At 31.9% G+C, this 16,808-nt stretch overlaps 1 protein-coding gene and 1 long non-coding RNA gene across 2 annotated transcripts in view; both read right to left on the bottom strand.

The window, feature by feature from the left end:
* Positions 1–4,288, bottom strand: part of LOC143074129 (uncharacterized) — a 39,357-nt gene extending 35,069 nt beyond the window's left edge. Inside the window, exon 1 of the mRNA XM_076249675.1 lies at positions 4,197–4,288. Coding sequence (XP_076105790.1) covers positions 4,197–4,275 — 79 coding nt within the window. The 5' untranslated portion in view covers positions 4,276–4,288. The remainder of the gene's footprint in view (positions 1–4,196) is intronic.
* A 5,282-nt stretch (positions 4,289–9,570) lies between these two features.
* Positions 9,571–16,421, bottom strand: LOC143074706 (uncharacterized). The gene is made up of 3 exons (XR_012978020.1): positions 16,166–16,421; positions 12,148–12,219; positions 9,571–10,049 (listed from the first exon to the last, which is right to left on the bottom strand). It is a non-coding gene; the product is annotated as an uncharacterized LOC143074706 (long non-coding RNA).
* Positions 16,422–16,808: the final 387 nt, after the last annotated feature.

Here is a 16,808-nt window from a genome sequence, read left to right as displayed (position 1 = left end):
ACTACTGTTTTCCCGTTGGAAGTTGTTCATGATACTATTTGGCTTTAATTTTTAAAATACAATAATAAAGTACTAACACAACATATAGCTGTTTTATCCAGGTTTCTATCTTAAAAAGTGGTAAATTTAGAAAATGTTAATATTGTCGCCTATGGCAGAATAATTAGTACCGTTTTCCATTTAAACATGCACAAGAACAACCAATTGTATGATAACAAAAATGAAAAATAAATAAGCCAATCGGAGCGTTCTCCATAACATAACTATTATACCTCCTTAGAGACAATTATTTTTTTTTCGCGATTATCTACCTGTAGTGCTTTCTTGAAAAAAAGAAAAGCAATACATGAACCTATGCAGACTGCCGGGTCACCAAAAGATTGTTGCTGAATTTGTGTTTGCTTTTGAATTGAAATAATTGACTGTGAATAGAAGAAGCCAGATGAAAGTATATATTTACAGCTTCTATTTGAATGGTTATTTTAAAGCTCGACTATTTTATTTATCACTTGGGAATGTACATAATTTTTCCGATTATAACCCTTTGGCAAATCCTGATTTCTACTAACCGGATGACTTATGCAAATTGCACAATTTAACTATCGCAATTTAAATTTATGCACTAAGTTTGCTTTATAATCTGGATTTCTGGATGCATTTATTTTAACTATCATATCTTAATATTTTGTTTCCTACATAAATGCCTATATGTTCTCAACTCGTATTTGAAGCTGTCTTTGCTCATGGTAGATGTTGTATGCGGTGAAACCTACATGTGGCATGCAATTGATAAGGAACTCTTACGAAGAGACTTATTTTGGTCTCATAAAACATCTCAAATTTTAAGGTTTCCTGATTTTACAGGGAAACTTAGTTTTGCTGAAAAATTTATTAATTCAGAAGTTTATGAATACCAGTACACACTTTTAAAATAACCAATTTTTATAAAAAGGTATGTAGATATAACAAGATACCAGAATTAAAATGATGTACGCCAGACACGAGTTAAGTCTACAAAAAAGCATCAGTGACGCTCGAATGAAAAAAGTTAAAAGGCGGCTAAATACATTACAAAGTTAAGGAATCTATTCCTTGGGTAGACAATCCTTAGCTTTTCGAAAAGGTCAAAGTTTATAATAGAACAGTGACTCAAAAAAGAAACAAAAGAGAAAAACTCGAGGTTAGAATACCGTGAGTAATGATGACCGTGCTTGAAAGTCACATGTGAAGCTCTTTCTACCGTGTCCTGAGTTTATAGATAACAAAAACGAAAATAAGCTTTCACGAGTGAGTTTTAAAATAGGATTGCGTGCAAGTAGTATTTTAGCGTACGAAATAGTAAATAGAAAGCATCTCACTGATACTCAGGAAAAGAATACACATTTGCGTCATCACATATCTTAAACTTATAGTTGAATTCGAATGTCAAACGGCCTACATTAAAGGTTTTGACTCCAGATTCATTGACATTTTATCCGGATTTTTTTAGAACGCAAACCGATAGTGTTCTTTTGAAATGTGATCTATACTGTGAATGAATCAAGACGTGAAGGATAATTGGTCAACACAGTGAATACAATTTTCAAAACAGTACCATAGTACAAATATGTAAATGCTATATAAAGGTTAAACTATTAAAACAAATAAACAAAAAATGAATTAAAATTTTATCATAATAAACTAACGTTCCTGTTAGTATTTTTTTTTTTCAAATTCTTGTGAATATATATAATATTAATAAACAAGAACGTCAAGTATTTACGGATGGACATTTTATTTATCGAATGAATCTATTTTTAAATTCTAACATTCCACTTTGTGAATATATTACTATACGAGCTATAAGCAAAGACTTCTAAATCCGTACTAAAACAGTATAAAATAATCAACATTGATATAATTGTAATTAAATTTTGTTGTGATTATTGTAAATCATTTTACGGTTGTTATGAGCTGCAAGGATTTAAAATCATGTTTTATGATTAGAAAACACACAAGTATTTTTATTCACGACCGTTTAAAATTTAAATATTGAATAAATTTACCTTACTTTCCGTTTTATGGATATATTACAATACAAAAAAATAAATAATAATTACTCATAAAAGTTATATCTAAAATGGTATGAAATAATTAACGTAGAAATATAAATAATTAATATTTTTTATAAACTTTTTTTTTGTAGGATGCAAGAATTTATTTAGATTTAATTTTTATGTTTCCTTTACAAATGGATATTTAAAAATAAAAAAGCAGAGTATATTGTCATACAAAATACATATTTCTTAATTGCAACTCTGAAAATATTCTGATTTCAATCATAATTGTTAGTTTCTTCAGAAACATAAATAAAGTATATATTTCGTATATATTTCTTTGATTCCGATTGAATTAAATATTTTTGATAAGAATATTATCTTTCTGTTTTCCGATCTAATATTAATATTTTATGCTGAAGAAAAAACAAAACTCAGATATGCACCATGGGATGCCCGGACACTTGAGACTGCATACAATCTGCTTAAATTCGAAAGCAAGAGTTCAGCACTCTACCGTAGCAGACAAAAACTAATATAAGATTTTTCAATCTCCTGAAAAACATCGCAAAAGATAACACACTCTAAATTTTCAGCCAGACATAGTTAGCCTTGACTTTGAATATGCATCCAGAAATGAAGTTACTTGTGTATTCCTAAACATAGAACTCATATGTTGTTTGCTCCACTACACAGAAGCAATATATATGAAAAAAGAATCAAGAATACAGGCTTCAGACTCAACACAAAGATGTCCGAGATGTCTACACACTCGTCCGTCTTGCAGCAGCAATACCTGTATTGCCCTTTGTTCTCTTGGAAGGCTACTGATTGCAAGCCTTTGAAAACGCACCACAAACAGATGTCTGCACCAAATAAGCTGACTTTTATTTTTCTGATATCAACAGATACCAACAACCAATCTGAACCCACCACTAAACAGAAGGACACAGGACAAACAATCATTTAGATGGCTGGCATAACAAGCTGAAAAGTTGGATCAAATCAGCACGTCAAAACACACTTGAAATAATCAAGATGTTCATGAAAGAGCAAGCAGCTAACACAAAAAACAGAAAAGAAAGTACAAAATGCAGCAGGTAGCAAGATGAAGTAGAATGAGACAAGTTGAATTCTCCATCCAAGTACATTTCCTTATAATTTAATTTTGGATGGCTGACGTTATTTTGTTTTGAGCCCATAGACATAATTTAGTCATGTGACCGTGACGTCATCAATTTTTCGTGGTTTTCTACGGTTTAAAATGGAATTTAGAATTAAATTATAAGAAATGACTGTGATATTTTTCTGTCTATTCGAAATAACATAAAAAATGTGGTGCACACTGTTAAATAACCCGCTACGGACTTTCCGAATTGATTTTCCTTTAAGTTCAGATTTTTGTGATTTTACTTTTTTGTAACAATTTATAAAATAAACCTTTATAGGTCAATGTACGGCCTTCAACACGGAGCATTGGCTCACACCGAACAGCAAGCTATAAAGGGTCCCACAAATTGCTATTGTAAAATCATTCAAATGTGAAAACCAACGGTCTAATCTATGAATGTTTTTACAAAAAACGGGAAAAACAACGGTCTAATCTATGATTTTTTTTGCACAAGCCATGTTTTTTTTTTATCAAATTGCTGTCATTTTACTTTAAATGAAGACAACATCGATATGAATATTAAAAGTATTAAACAATTTTAGAATTCAGAATATGTATAGTTATGGGCCATGAATCAGTGTTTTATGATATACATGTACGAAATATTAAATGGTATTTTATAACGCCTCGTAATGTTTTGTTTACATAACTATAAAGTTTTACGAGAATTGATCTTAGAATCAAGTTTATTTGGCGTGAAAATGTACATTCATACATGTCTTAAGTATACAAATATACGATATAGTAAAAAAAAACAATAATATGAAAATGCATATTTTATTGCATCTTACTATAATATGCATTTAATACACGAATCAAATTGAACGTAGGATATTTAACCTTGATTTACCATTGAATACGACAGACCTAGGTTTCTGAACTTTTTGACCGTACGATTTCTGAAAGACAAGTTTACATTTTTCAGTAATTTGAGGGAGATTAAACTCAAATATGAATTAAAAAAAAATATCGGTATATAGAACAATTACCTGCACCACTAGAAAAGTTAAATCCAATAAGAATTATAAAACATGTGGCGAATATCCTTAATTCCATTTTGAAATACATGCAAAATACTGAAGTTTTTCCTTTTATACTTGTGATACAATATTATTAGATTAGAGTCGCATGCGTGAAATTTATTCTACAAATCTTATAAATGTATTGTTCCGACGTTTAAATCCGTGTGCATTTGTGATATGCTATTTTCATGCATATAGCTGTGTACAATGATAAATAGTTTGTCCTTGTTTTAGAAAAATAAACAAAATATATATAGATGCATGTATTATCTATAAGATTAATTTTCGTGAAAGAAGCAACGGCTAGCACCATATTTAGTAAAATATTGAACTTAGTAAATTTTAAAAATTTTGGTTTTTGGGGTATAAGGTTTAAAACAAATAGGATTGTAGGATAAAGGGATTAAAACAGGCGGCAGTATTGAATATAGGGGAACCAAAAGAGTGATCTTGGAAAATGAGCAAACGAAAAAGTGAGAAGTGGGAATGAAAAACAAAAAAGTGGGATTTCGGAAATGAGCACCCCGTGTCCCTTCTCTACGATGTATAGTTGTATCGACTCAATTGATGTATATTTTATTGTTGTATGTTTATAAACATAAATTATAACCGCCTCAGTGTTTCTCTTGGTAGCATGCTCTCTTCAGAATGCGAGGTCGTTGACTCGGTCCCCTGAGTAAGTCAAATAAAGACTTTAAAAGAAGTATTTGCGCCCTTCCGCCAAGCACAAGAAAATTAGTACCAAAAATAAAAACTGGTAGGCTTTGCAGCAGAAAAAAGTGTCAGGTAGAGCAATCAGAATTGGTTTTCTGCCCAGAATTCTTCTTCTGCTGAATGTACTCTTGCGTTGTATATGTAGGTCTGGATGGAGTCCTTCATTTTCTTAATTTTTGAATTTTAGACCATTTTTGTTTTATTCTTTCCTTATTTCTGCCAGTTCATTCTTTATTCTGTCTTTTTCAGCATCCCGTTAATCTGTTTTCTTTATTTGCTTAGCCTATTAATCTATACTCTTTATTTTTGGGCCTTCATTCTGCACTTTTTATTCACTATTCTCTATTATGTAAAACCCGTCCATGCAGATACATGTACTCCTTTATCGCAATGTACAATGTGATACAATATTATTAGATTAGAGTCACATGCGTGAAATTTATTCTACAAATCTTATAAATGTATTGTTCCGACGTTTAAATCCGTGTGCATTTGTGATATGCTATTTTCATACATATAGCTGTGTACAATGATAAATAGTTTGTCCTTGTTTTAGAAAAATAAACAAAATATATACAGATGCATGTATTATCTATAAGATTAATTTTCGTAAAAGAAGCAACGGCTAGCACCATATTTAGTAAAATATTGAACTTAGTAAATTTAAAAGAATAGATATTTTGGTTTTTAGAGTATAATGGTTAAAAAATGGTATTGTAGGATAAAGGGATAAAAACAGGCGGCAGTATTGAATATAGGGGAAACAAAAGAGTGATCTTGGAAAAGGAGCAAACGAAAAAGTGAGAAGTGGGAATAAAAACAAAAAAGTGGGATTTCGGAAATGAGCACCCCGTGTCCCTTCTCTACGATGTATACTTGTATCGACTCAATTGATGTATATTTTATTGTTGTATGTTTATAAACATAAATTATAACCGCCTCAGTGTTTCTCTTGGTAGCATGCTCTCTTCAGAATGTGAGGTCGTTGACTCGGTCCATGAGTAAGTCAAACAAAGACTTTAAAAGAAGTATTTGCGCCCTTCCGCCAAGCACAAGAAAATTAGTACTAAAAATAAAAACTGGTAGGCTTTGCAGCAGAAAAAGTGTCAGGTAGAGCAATCAGAATTGGTTTTCTGCCCAGAATTCTTCTTCTGCTGAATTTACTCTTGCGTTGTATATGTAGGTCTGGATGGTGTCCTTCATTTTCTTAGTTTTTGAATTTTAGACCATTTTTGTTTTATTCTTTCCTTATTTCTGTCAGTTCATTCTTTATTCTGTCTTTTTTCAGCATCCCGTTAATCTGTTTTCTTTATTTGCTTAGCCTATTAATCTATAATCTTTATTTTTGGGCCTTCATTCTGCACTTTTTATTCACTATTCTCTATTTTGTAAACCCCGTCCATGCAGATACATGTACTCCTTTATCGCAATGTACAATGTTAGATATCTGACTCGGTGTGTCGAACGAAAAGTAAGCAAATATGATATGGTCTTTAACATCCATTTGATATTTGCCGTCAAACATTAAGCAGTAATTTATCTATAGATAATTCGTATTTTTTAAACTGATTACCCTTATTTCGTTTTATAAATTGTTTTTTGTTTAAATAAAATGGTTAAATCATTAATAGAAATTGGCTTTGGACCATCTTTTTCGTAATTAACGCCGAATATTCTTATACATGTATCGTACTTTTTTTATTGATATTTTTTCGTAGTTTGTTAAGATTGTGTCGTTCTTTGTGCTGATCTGTTTAGCAAAGCCATTTCCAATTTGTCGAATTACGAAAATCAATATTATATAATGACTTTTTTTTACTTATTTAAAATAAACCAAAAATCGCATTCCTTGATTAATTCATTACACTGGGTTTTTATTGGGATGCAATTGCAGTAGCGTTTTAGACGAAAGTCGTTAGCCTCATTGTAAAGAGAATAAAATAATTTTGAAGCGTCTCTCCCTTTTTTGTATCAGTTTTCGAAAAAAATAATTTACCCTCGGATCAATTTTGGTCAAAGTAAGTACAGTTCACCGACCGGCAATGTCATGACGTATTTTTGTAAACATATGTACTTTATAAAATGAAATTGAAATTCATTTCAAAGTATAAACAATCTATTTGAAGTTAATGAAACAATTTTCCTATTTATATTTATTTTTATTTTACACCTCGTATAAAAATAACATCGACTTCATGTTTTTTTCTTCTCATAAGCGTGCGATGTAGCAGATTTGTATTTGGGCATCTGATTGATATGATTGCAACTGATTCACAACATACAATGTAAGTCAGTTACAGCCACTCAAAAATTAATTAGGGTTGATAATACGTTAAAATCTACCAATATACCCATTATTGCGAATTCTATTTTTTATCCGTGTCAATATCTTCCATTTTTGAAGTTCAAGCCACGAAATTTTTCATTTCATCCTTTCGTGGGAAAAAAACCCAAACAAAATCAATTAACTTTGTTCTGATATTGATCTTTCAGTGATATTTTTAAACGCTTTGTATTTTTTGTTATTTTAACAAACTGTTATACGTCAGGAATATATTATCGGTTTTCAATGACCACTATCATATTAACACATTTATATTGTAGTGCAAGTTCCTCTTAACCTTTTGATATTCAGACTTAAAAACACGACCATAAAATCAAGATAGACACAAAATGAATATTTTTCATTTTTAATGTAAATTAAAAATCTAGCGAAGTATAGTATGAGACGTGGTTGCACATAAATCACACAAAGGCACATGATTTGGCAGTAAAAATAAATTATTTCTTCTCTCTATTTCACTGCTCTGTTTGATACTGACGTACCAGATATAATTAAAAGCTGCGTAGATTTATTTTGCGTACTGCACTTTCAAAGTTTTGGATGAAAACATACTTTTTATTTTTTTAATATTCTCAATTTTTAATTGTTTAATGTTTGATAGGTATCTATGCTGAGTTTATTTAGTAAAAAAAAATCATTTACTTTAGTAAATAAAACTGATAATCTGAATACTTTATAAATTTGAGATATTACCAAAATGGTACTGACGCGTACCATGAGCAACATAACGCGTGGCAAACGAAATTTAGAGCGGGATCTTTTGAAAAGAATGTTTTTAAAAATTTAGACTTTCTGAAAGAAAAAAGAAGGGAATCTTCATACATTCTTGACAACGGTTAAGGTATGAATGTTATAACTAGGTATCATAACATATCTAAAAAAAAAAGCTGCGTCGGATAGAAATCGACTTGATGCAAGTGCATGCATGTACACATGGGGATGTATAAGACTGGTTGATTGAGGAACATTCAAATATACTAGAACGAAATAAAAGATTAGTTTGAGTCTGTGTTGTAGGGTTCTTAAATCAACTAAATTTCAAACAGTTACAGATGTTCTTTTATTTCTTTGTGGTGATGTTACACTATTGTTTCAGGTAAGGGTGAAGGTTGGTAACTATTAAAACGTTTAAAACCGTTGCCTTTGTTTGCACCAGGTCTAAGTCAGGATCATTATGTTCCTAAGTGTTTTTCGTATTTTTTTTTAATAAATTAGACCGTTGGTTTTCCCGTTTGAACTGTTTTACACTGTCTAGTCATTTTTGGGACCCTTTATAGATAAGCTTGCTGTTCGGTGTTAGCCAAGGTTTCGTGATGAAGACCGTACTTTGACCTATAATGGTTTTCTTTTATAAATTTTGAATTGCTAATGGATGGAGTGAAGTCTCATTGGCACTCATACCACACATCTTCTTATATCTATTTGCATACATATTTCTTGAGTTAACAGATGAATTGATATGTTTGCATAAGGTAAATTTTAATCCGACGCAGCTCATTTATTAGGGAAACTCGTATTTTCGTCTAAAATTTGGTGAACAAAAAAAATATATGAAAGTGAACTCCGCCATTTATTTAAACTTAATTAAAAAGTACATGTATTGCTGTGTTTTTCTTTATTTTACATAGGGTAGAGGTATAGGCAATCGAGAGTTGAGATCTCACAAAACATGTTAAACCTCGCCGCATTTTTGTGCCTGACACAACTCAGGAGTCTCTTCCCTTTGTTAGTCTTTTTATGTTTCTTTAAATTTTAGCTCAACTATATGTTTGGAGTTATGTATGGCGTCCATTTTCACTGAACTAGACAAAAAAATACACAATTGAATTTAGGGGCCAGCTGAGTACTACCTCCTGGTGCAGGATTGTCTCGCTGCGTTGTAGACCCAGAGTTGGCCTTCGGTTGTTGTCTGCTCTTTGATCGAGTTGTTGTCTCTTTGAAATACATGTATTCCCTATTTTTTTTTATTCTCCATTTTATTTGATGAAAACCTTAACATATTTTCTTTTATCTGTCAGTGGACATGAAGAAAATTTAAAGTCTGACAGTCAACGGTTTTGTTCGTTGGGTTTGAAATATAAAGACTGAAAGTTTAAATGGTCAAATGCATCCCCAGCAATCCCATAGCAATTCCCCGGATGCCACGAGACTCTATGTTGTCTACTGCTTAAATGTATTGTTCGGAATATTGCATTCACATTTTCTTAAAGTATCATGCATTGACAGCCAAAAACACCTAAATGGAAAATCAAAGTAATTTTAACAATTGTATACTCTAACTCATACAACTCATATATTTTATTTTGAGCAAACAACACAGTACACCTGACGATTGTCTTCGTATGGTGGGCATGGCAACGGTCCACATTTAGTATTTACTACATACATCAAATGACCATTATCGCTAGCTTTTCCAGATTGAATATACTCAGGATCGTTATCGACACAAATAAAGTTTGAAGCACTATGACCATGACTTCCTGCCGCCAGCAAACCCGTATATTCCGTGTTCCAGCCAGCATAACATGTCCGACGACCTGGAATCATCACAGACGAAGACGAACCATTATTTCTGCACAAAGCACATGGCATGTCTTCATCCTGCGAGTTGTTTCGGAAATAATTAGTTTCGTATTCTGTACCATAGAGGTCGATTGTATGGTATGTATAAGATGAGGTTGGTATCTCGGGGTTGTTTGGGAGGCAGAGTGTGTTTGCTGGTCCACCAAGAGGAGTGTTGTAGTACTGACCGGCAGTATAACCTACGACAGAGATAATAATAGCTCATTTGGTTAATTTCTATGTATTAGAATACATGTATAATGATTATGCATTAATTTGATAAAAAGCATTTTCATTATGCAATCCAGCTATAAACTACTTAAAAAGGATGATAATGGTAAAACAATTTATCCTAAATATTCGATTATCATTACGGCATAAGTATACTTATATTAATCATGTTCCTGATGAGGAAGTTGAAGCAAGCTGCTAATATTCTGAGCAACAACACATTTCATAAACGCATCAAAAGTATGGTATATATACACACACCAGTCCGTTAGTTAATTATCTCGTTCGAATTGTATTAAATGCTCATAATACAGTATATGGGCGTTTTTCAATAAAAACGTACTTTCTTGTCCTAGCCACTTTAAAAAAAAAATGTGTTTGATCTTTGCAAGTAATTTTTTGTGCAGTCAGTACATTGAATTAGATATAACATTTTTAAGCAAAGAAACAGTTTATTTTTTAGAGGGATTGATAAGATATTGATTCCTGAATGGTCCAAAACAACCAAAATGGCATGTCCCTAGACCGCCTGTTCAACATTCATACTCTAAAATATCGTAAAAAAATGTAGAAATAAACATAAATTTTACTTAACATAAGTTCTTTAATAATTCAAAAGTATGTTTAGAGCCAACATATTTTAATAAACAGCTTTTAACATAGGATTTTTTATTTTAGAAGGTGTGTCCCTAACACAATGTCCACTACGAAACGAAGTCATTAAAACTTGCTTATAAACAGTTTTATAAAATCGATGTAATTTTTTGTTTGCAAGAGATATAAACATTAGGGTCTTACAAAAGAAGTGATGCTTTTATAACGGCAATTAAACTGTTGGTAAGAAAAATTGAGCACATCAAATGGACCAGAGTGATACCGTATTTTTGTAAATGTCCACTACGAAACGGGTCAAATCTCCTTCAGTAACTGGTTTTAAAATTATGAAAAAAATATCAGTGTACAGCTTGATAACGCTTTGATGAATACAGTCAGTCTTGTTACTATTGCAATATAGGGGTTGTGAGAAAAAAATAAAACATGTGAATACGTCGCCTACGAAACGGTCCCCTACGAAACAAGTTTGGGAGAAAAACGTTTCGTAGTGGACACTACCACTACCATGCAGTCTTTTTTTTACTCTTTTTTCAATTATATTCGTGCAAAGCAAATAACAAAGGTTAGTTTCATGTAATTTTTATTATGTTTTTAATAACATAAAATAGGGTTGATGTCAACTACGAAACTTTTTGTCCACTACGAAACGGTTTTGTCAACTACGAAACGCATCAAAATGTCCACTACGTAACATGAGTTGTACCTTCATATGTGAAGTACTGTCTAATCTTTATCGATAAAAATTGGTTCTCCAATTCAGAAAAAAATGAGATTTTTCTAGTATATAAAGTAAACAAACTGGAATGTCTATAGAAAACATTTAAAATTGCAAAATATATGTGTTTTTAGAAGCAGTTTCGTAGGGGACAACCCCTACGAAACAGTACACAAATTATGAAAATAATATCATTTTAAAGATGTTTAAGATTGCACTTTTTGTTTACAAACAGGTCTATAATAGAGGTATTCAAAATAACTCTTGAAAATAAATTTTAGACTAGTTGATTTTCCATTTTTTTTAGGTCTGAAAGGAACGCTTTTATTGAAAAACGCCCATATATATTTTGTGTTATATATATCAGTATGTATGGTCAAATTATGTTTCTGTGTGTAAGTGAGAGTTGATCCCCTTTTGTCAGTAATTTATATTTTTTGTATGTGACGTCATCTTTGTCTGATTAAATGTAGAAAATGGAAGCCGATGTGTTTTTATCTGTCCGTATGTAATCGACTCCCTCCATGCTACCAGAGCTATTCCCCTAGTCTGTAATATTTGATCATTTTTAAAGGTGATCTATAGATTCTGTTATTTACTTCATTTGGTCTTTAAACATGTTGAATGAAATATTGAAGCATTGGCAGTCAAACAACATATTTTATTTGTATTCTAACCTCTCACTATTTTCACCAGTTCGTTATTTTGCTTACTATATCTTTCCTTAAAATACATACCCGAATAGATCAGTTCACCATTGGAACCGGCACAGCTAGTTCGACCCCATCTAACGTAGGTTGAACCATGTCCTATGAATATTTACAGATAAAATATGAAATTAAACAACAAAATTTGTGTTTAGTTTTGTTGTATTGAAAATAATGATAAAACTGTAATCGACTTTAACTTTGATTCGTAAGTGTAAGTATTAGGGCATTGTATACGTATACTGTAAACCAGCTTATTTTCGTGAATACTTTATTTCGCGTTTAATTGTAGCCCTCTCTAGCCCACTTCGCGGCGATTTAGTTTTACGATTTACAAAATTACTTGATGTAGTTAATAAATTTATACGAAAAGTTGATTTATTTTACGATTTATATATATTTACTTATTATAATGTAGTTATTAAATTTATAAGAAAAGTTCCAGGTTTTAAAATCTCCGGACTATTCAGGGGATGACCATTTGATATTCTGGGGGGGGGGGGGGGGGGGGGGGGGGCAGGAGGATTTGTTTTTGATCGGTTATTTATTTTTGTAAACTAAGAGGACAGATTATTCATTTTCTGCACTATTGAAGCAAGATTTTTCATTTTCATTAAAGCAAGGGACTGATTATTCACATTCTCACACCTATATTTTTGACATTCGAAAACATACAATTTTTAAATGATTTGTTTATTATAAATAATACATATAGTATAGTAAAGTCATAATGTACCATTTAATTAAATTAACCATCCCCCTCTGCAGAAATGAATCTTTAAATTCCCAACTGCATATACATGTACTGCATACATACATAGTATTAAAGTTTAGTTATAACTAGGTACTTTTAAATGTATTGGCAAACATACTACGCCGAGCTGAGCGAGGCAAAATTTTTTTTGAAGGGTTTTGGAGCCACTGAAGGCCCAAGAACCCATAGAACAAATGATGCAAAATCATGCTTTCTGGGTGTTCCAAAGAACCTTTCATAATCTGAAAAAGAAGTTTTGTTTTAATAATTTTTTGACAATATTTTGGTCTCAAAGCAAAATGTATAAATTCAGTGTAAGACTGAAGTTTCTAGGGACGTCAACATCAAAAGACCAATGTGCATGATAAAGCAAAAATGGAATTCACGTAGTTAGGTCTGTGGCTGCTGTTTTATTTTTAAACTCATTATCAACTTTATAACAAAATTACTAGATTACAAAAAGAATGCAACACTAACAGAATACAGAAGGGCAATCAATGAACAAAAGACAAATAAATAAGAAACATTGATCCCGAAAAATCAGGGCTATAAGTCTGAGGGAAAACAGAACTTTCTTCTTGCAAGGCCGTGAACACAATTTGATAAGGAGACAAGCGTTTGGTTTTGAAATTTCCTACATGTAGTTATGACCCTGTTAAAATAAAAGTGAGGTAAGGTTTCCTGATACAATATACCTCAAGTTAAATGAAACCAATTTTCAGACATTTCAAGTATATTTAAATAATATTTATACTTTTGTTATTAAAAAAATTGGAAAGAGTTTCCCGATTTTTTTTGGGAAAAAAAAGATGAATTTATGAAGAATCTGGTGCCATCTCATACTTTCGATTAGACCAGCTGAGTTATTTATTTTCTATACATTGCAAGTCAGTTAATTTATTTTCAAACTACCACAGAACAAACCATTTATTTTTGTGATTATCAAGGCTGAGTTATCTATTTTCAAAATCCTCCTGCCCCCCCCCCCCCCCCCCCAGAATATCAAATGGTCGTCCCCTTATATTCGTATTTTTTTTCTACTTGCGAAAGTCGGGGAAAAATTGTCTGCAAAATTAAGTTTAACAGTTCACAATATTTGTAAGAAAATAATTATTTATATATTTTAACTAGTGTTGTAAAATCGTACACTTTTGCCTAACCCGTTACTCGTATAATCGTTCGACCGATTAACCGGTTAACCGGTTGTTTAATTTAATGTTTGAAAGCCTTATCAATAGTACCCTACACATCGATATAAGTTGATGTGGTATGAGTGTCAATCTGACTACATTCCATCCAAGTCATACATTTACGTTTCATAATACGATGAATTGAAGTTTGGCCTTTGATTTTATAAGGCTTGTCTGTGAAGATTCCTGTCGAAGTTTGACTTTTAATAATCAAATACACGGTATCAACTATGGCGTTTGTACTTCAAATTGAAAAATAAAAAACCCTAAACGTCTTGATCTCGTAGAATTGAATATGTCTAAAACCGATGATTCTTCCATTTTGTCTTGTTGTCTCCGAAAATAATGTGAGGTGTTTCAATTAAAATTTATTAATCCTGATATTCGTATCATCAAGTATAAATTGATTACATTCACGTTGGTTTGCTTTTTTTTTTTTTTTTTTTTACAGTTTTTGAGTTAGCATTTTATTTAGTTTAAAGTATGACAAAGACGTGCACGACGGAGATTGCACATTCTACATAATATAAGATCAAAAATGAAATAATGAAGTAAATCGTAAAATTTAATCGTATTACTGACAAAAAATTACTGTTAAAAAAACATGAAACTAATTATGTTTCCTTAAGATCTTGCCCCGAGCTGAGAGACAAGTTCTAATTAATTATATATTTTTTGGATTAACAATACTAATCGATATACTGGTATATTAATCCGTCAAATTGATTACCACGACGACAATTTTTAAATAAAACACAACTATTTAATGATTTCAATACAAATTTATATCAAATCTATTAAATTTAAAAAAAAAAAAGTCCTGTTAACCGGTTAGCGTTTTTGGTATTCGGTATTCGGTCGTTCGAACGGGTAACCGGTTAACCGTTGACAACACTAATTTTAACGTTTTACATAGCAAGTCAGCCAGGAAATATTCCATGAATCAGAATTTTATCATTTATATTTTATGTGAATATGTATGCCTCTTTTTTTTTTACCGTACTAGGTCACAAGTTGGCATCATACACGAACACGTGTTACCCTACTCGAATAAAATTATTAAGATGAAAAACCAGTTTTTATTTTCCATGACTGTATCTCTTTCTTGTGCGTTGAAGAAGACAACATCTGCCAATTTATTTCTTATTTAGAATGACCCTTGCCTCTGCCCTTGAGGCAACCATGCATGTGGCTAGTCCGAGATAACTCTGACATCTATTTTGCCAGACAAGCTGGAGCCGTAGGACGTCAGAGTAATCTCGGACAAGCATGCGCAAGCTTGGTATCAAGAGTCTATCTTATATCTAAAAGAAATCGATTGCTACATTTATCCACAAGTACGTAACGAATAAATTTCATACGATTCGATAATTATAAAAAAGAAGATGTGGTATGATTGCCAATGAGACAACTCTCAACAAGAGACCAACACGACACAGAAATTAACAACTATATGTCACCGTATTGCATTCAACAATGAGCAAAGCCCATACCGCATAGTCAGCTATAGAAGGCCCCGTAATGACAATGCCAAAACAATTCAAACGAGAAGACCAACGGCCTTATTTATGTTGATTGACCGATGTAATATGCAACATCTATGATCGCATGTGCTATCCGTGACAATATTAAAAAAATATACTGACAAGCAAACGAATCATAATTTAATGGATGGAGTATTATTTTTTTTCTTCAAAAATTGAACGCTTCTTTTTTTATTTCACAGGGTTGCACGGTGTGCCAATTTTTAGAAAGTAATGCTTCCTTCAAAACGGTCAACGCTTTTACACCTCCAGTCAATAATATTACAAAACAAGAATGTGTCCATAGTATATGGATGCCCACTCGCACTATCATTTCCGGTGTTCAGTGGTCCGTGAAATTGGAGTCAAAACTCTACTTGGGCATTAAGATTTGAAAGATCATATCATAGGAAACATGTGTACTAAATATCAAGTTGATTACATTTCAACTTCATCAAAAACTACCTTGACCAAAACTCCAACCTCAACCGGGACAAACGGACATACAGACTGAAAAAAACATAATGTCCATGAATTGGGCATAAAACATACAATTCTTAAATAAGACATATTTTACAAACCTTGCATTACTGACAGACTCTGCTTCAAATCTGTAATTGTTGCATTCATTTTCGTTATGGTTTGAAGAAACGATTGCTGAGTTACCTCCAACTGATGCAAGCGTGCTGCTACCACATCCGGGTCATTTAGTAGCAGTCGTTTCGAATCTTCCATAGAGGAAGATGTGAATAGAATTTGACTGCACCATATACAGACAGTAAAATAAGGAAACGTCATATTGTGAGATTTAAATCCGTGTACTGTTTCACCTTAAGTGACTGTGTACATTATCAGACAAAAGATAAGACAATATATTCCAACAATAGATAATCAGTTATAGATACTCTGTGTTTTGTTAAAATGTAATAAATATTAAGGCATTAACTCAAAAAGGGAAGGGAGTAGTCAAGACCGAGTATCCATCCGCGATAGTCAGGTGAAGATTGATGTAACATCTGAATCAGTTTATTGATTATGACCAGATACGGATTTATTTAGGGGGAAGGGGAACATGGGACGTCAAATAAATCATGTATATTCAAGAAGAGATATTGTTGTTAAGTTAAATGTTTTATTGTTATAATTTGTTTGATTTTGTCAGTTTGTCTATCTGAAGGAAAATAGTAAATCAAAATCTTACTGAAAACATGTCTTTTTGGATGA

Source organism: Mytilus galloprovincialis, chromosome 5 (assembly GCF_965363235.1).
Source record: "Mytilus galloprovincialis chromosome 5, xbMytGall1.hap1.1, whole genome shotgun sequence".
NCBI classification, from domain to species: Eukaryota; Metazoa; Mollusca; class Bivalvia; order Mytilida; family Mytilidae; genus Mytilus; species Mytilus galloprovincialis.
Note: the sequence above shows the minus strand (reverse complement) of the source record. Positions and strands in the feature narration are given on the sequence as shown.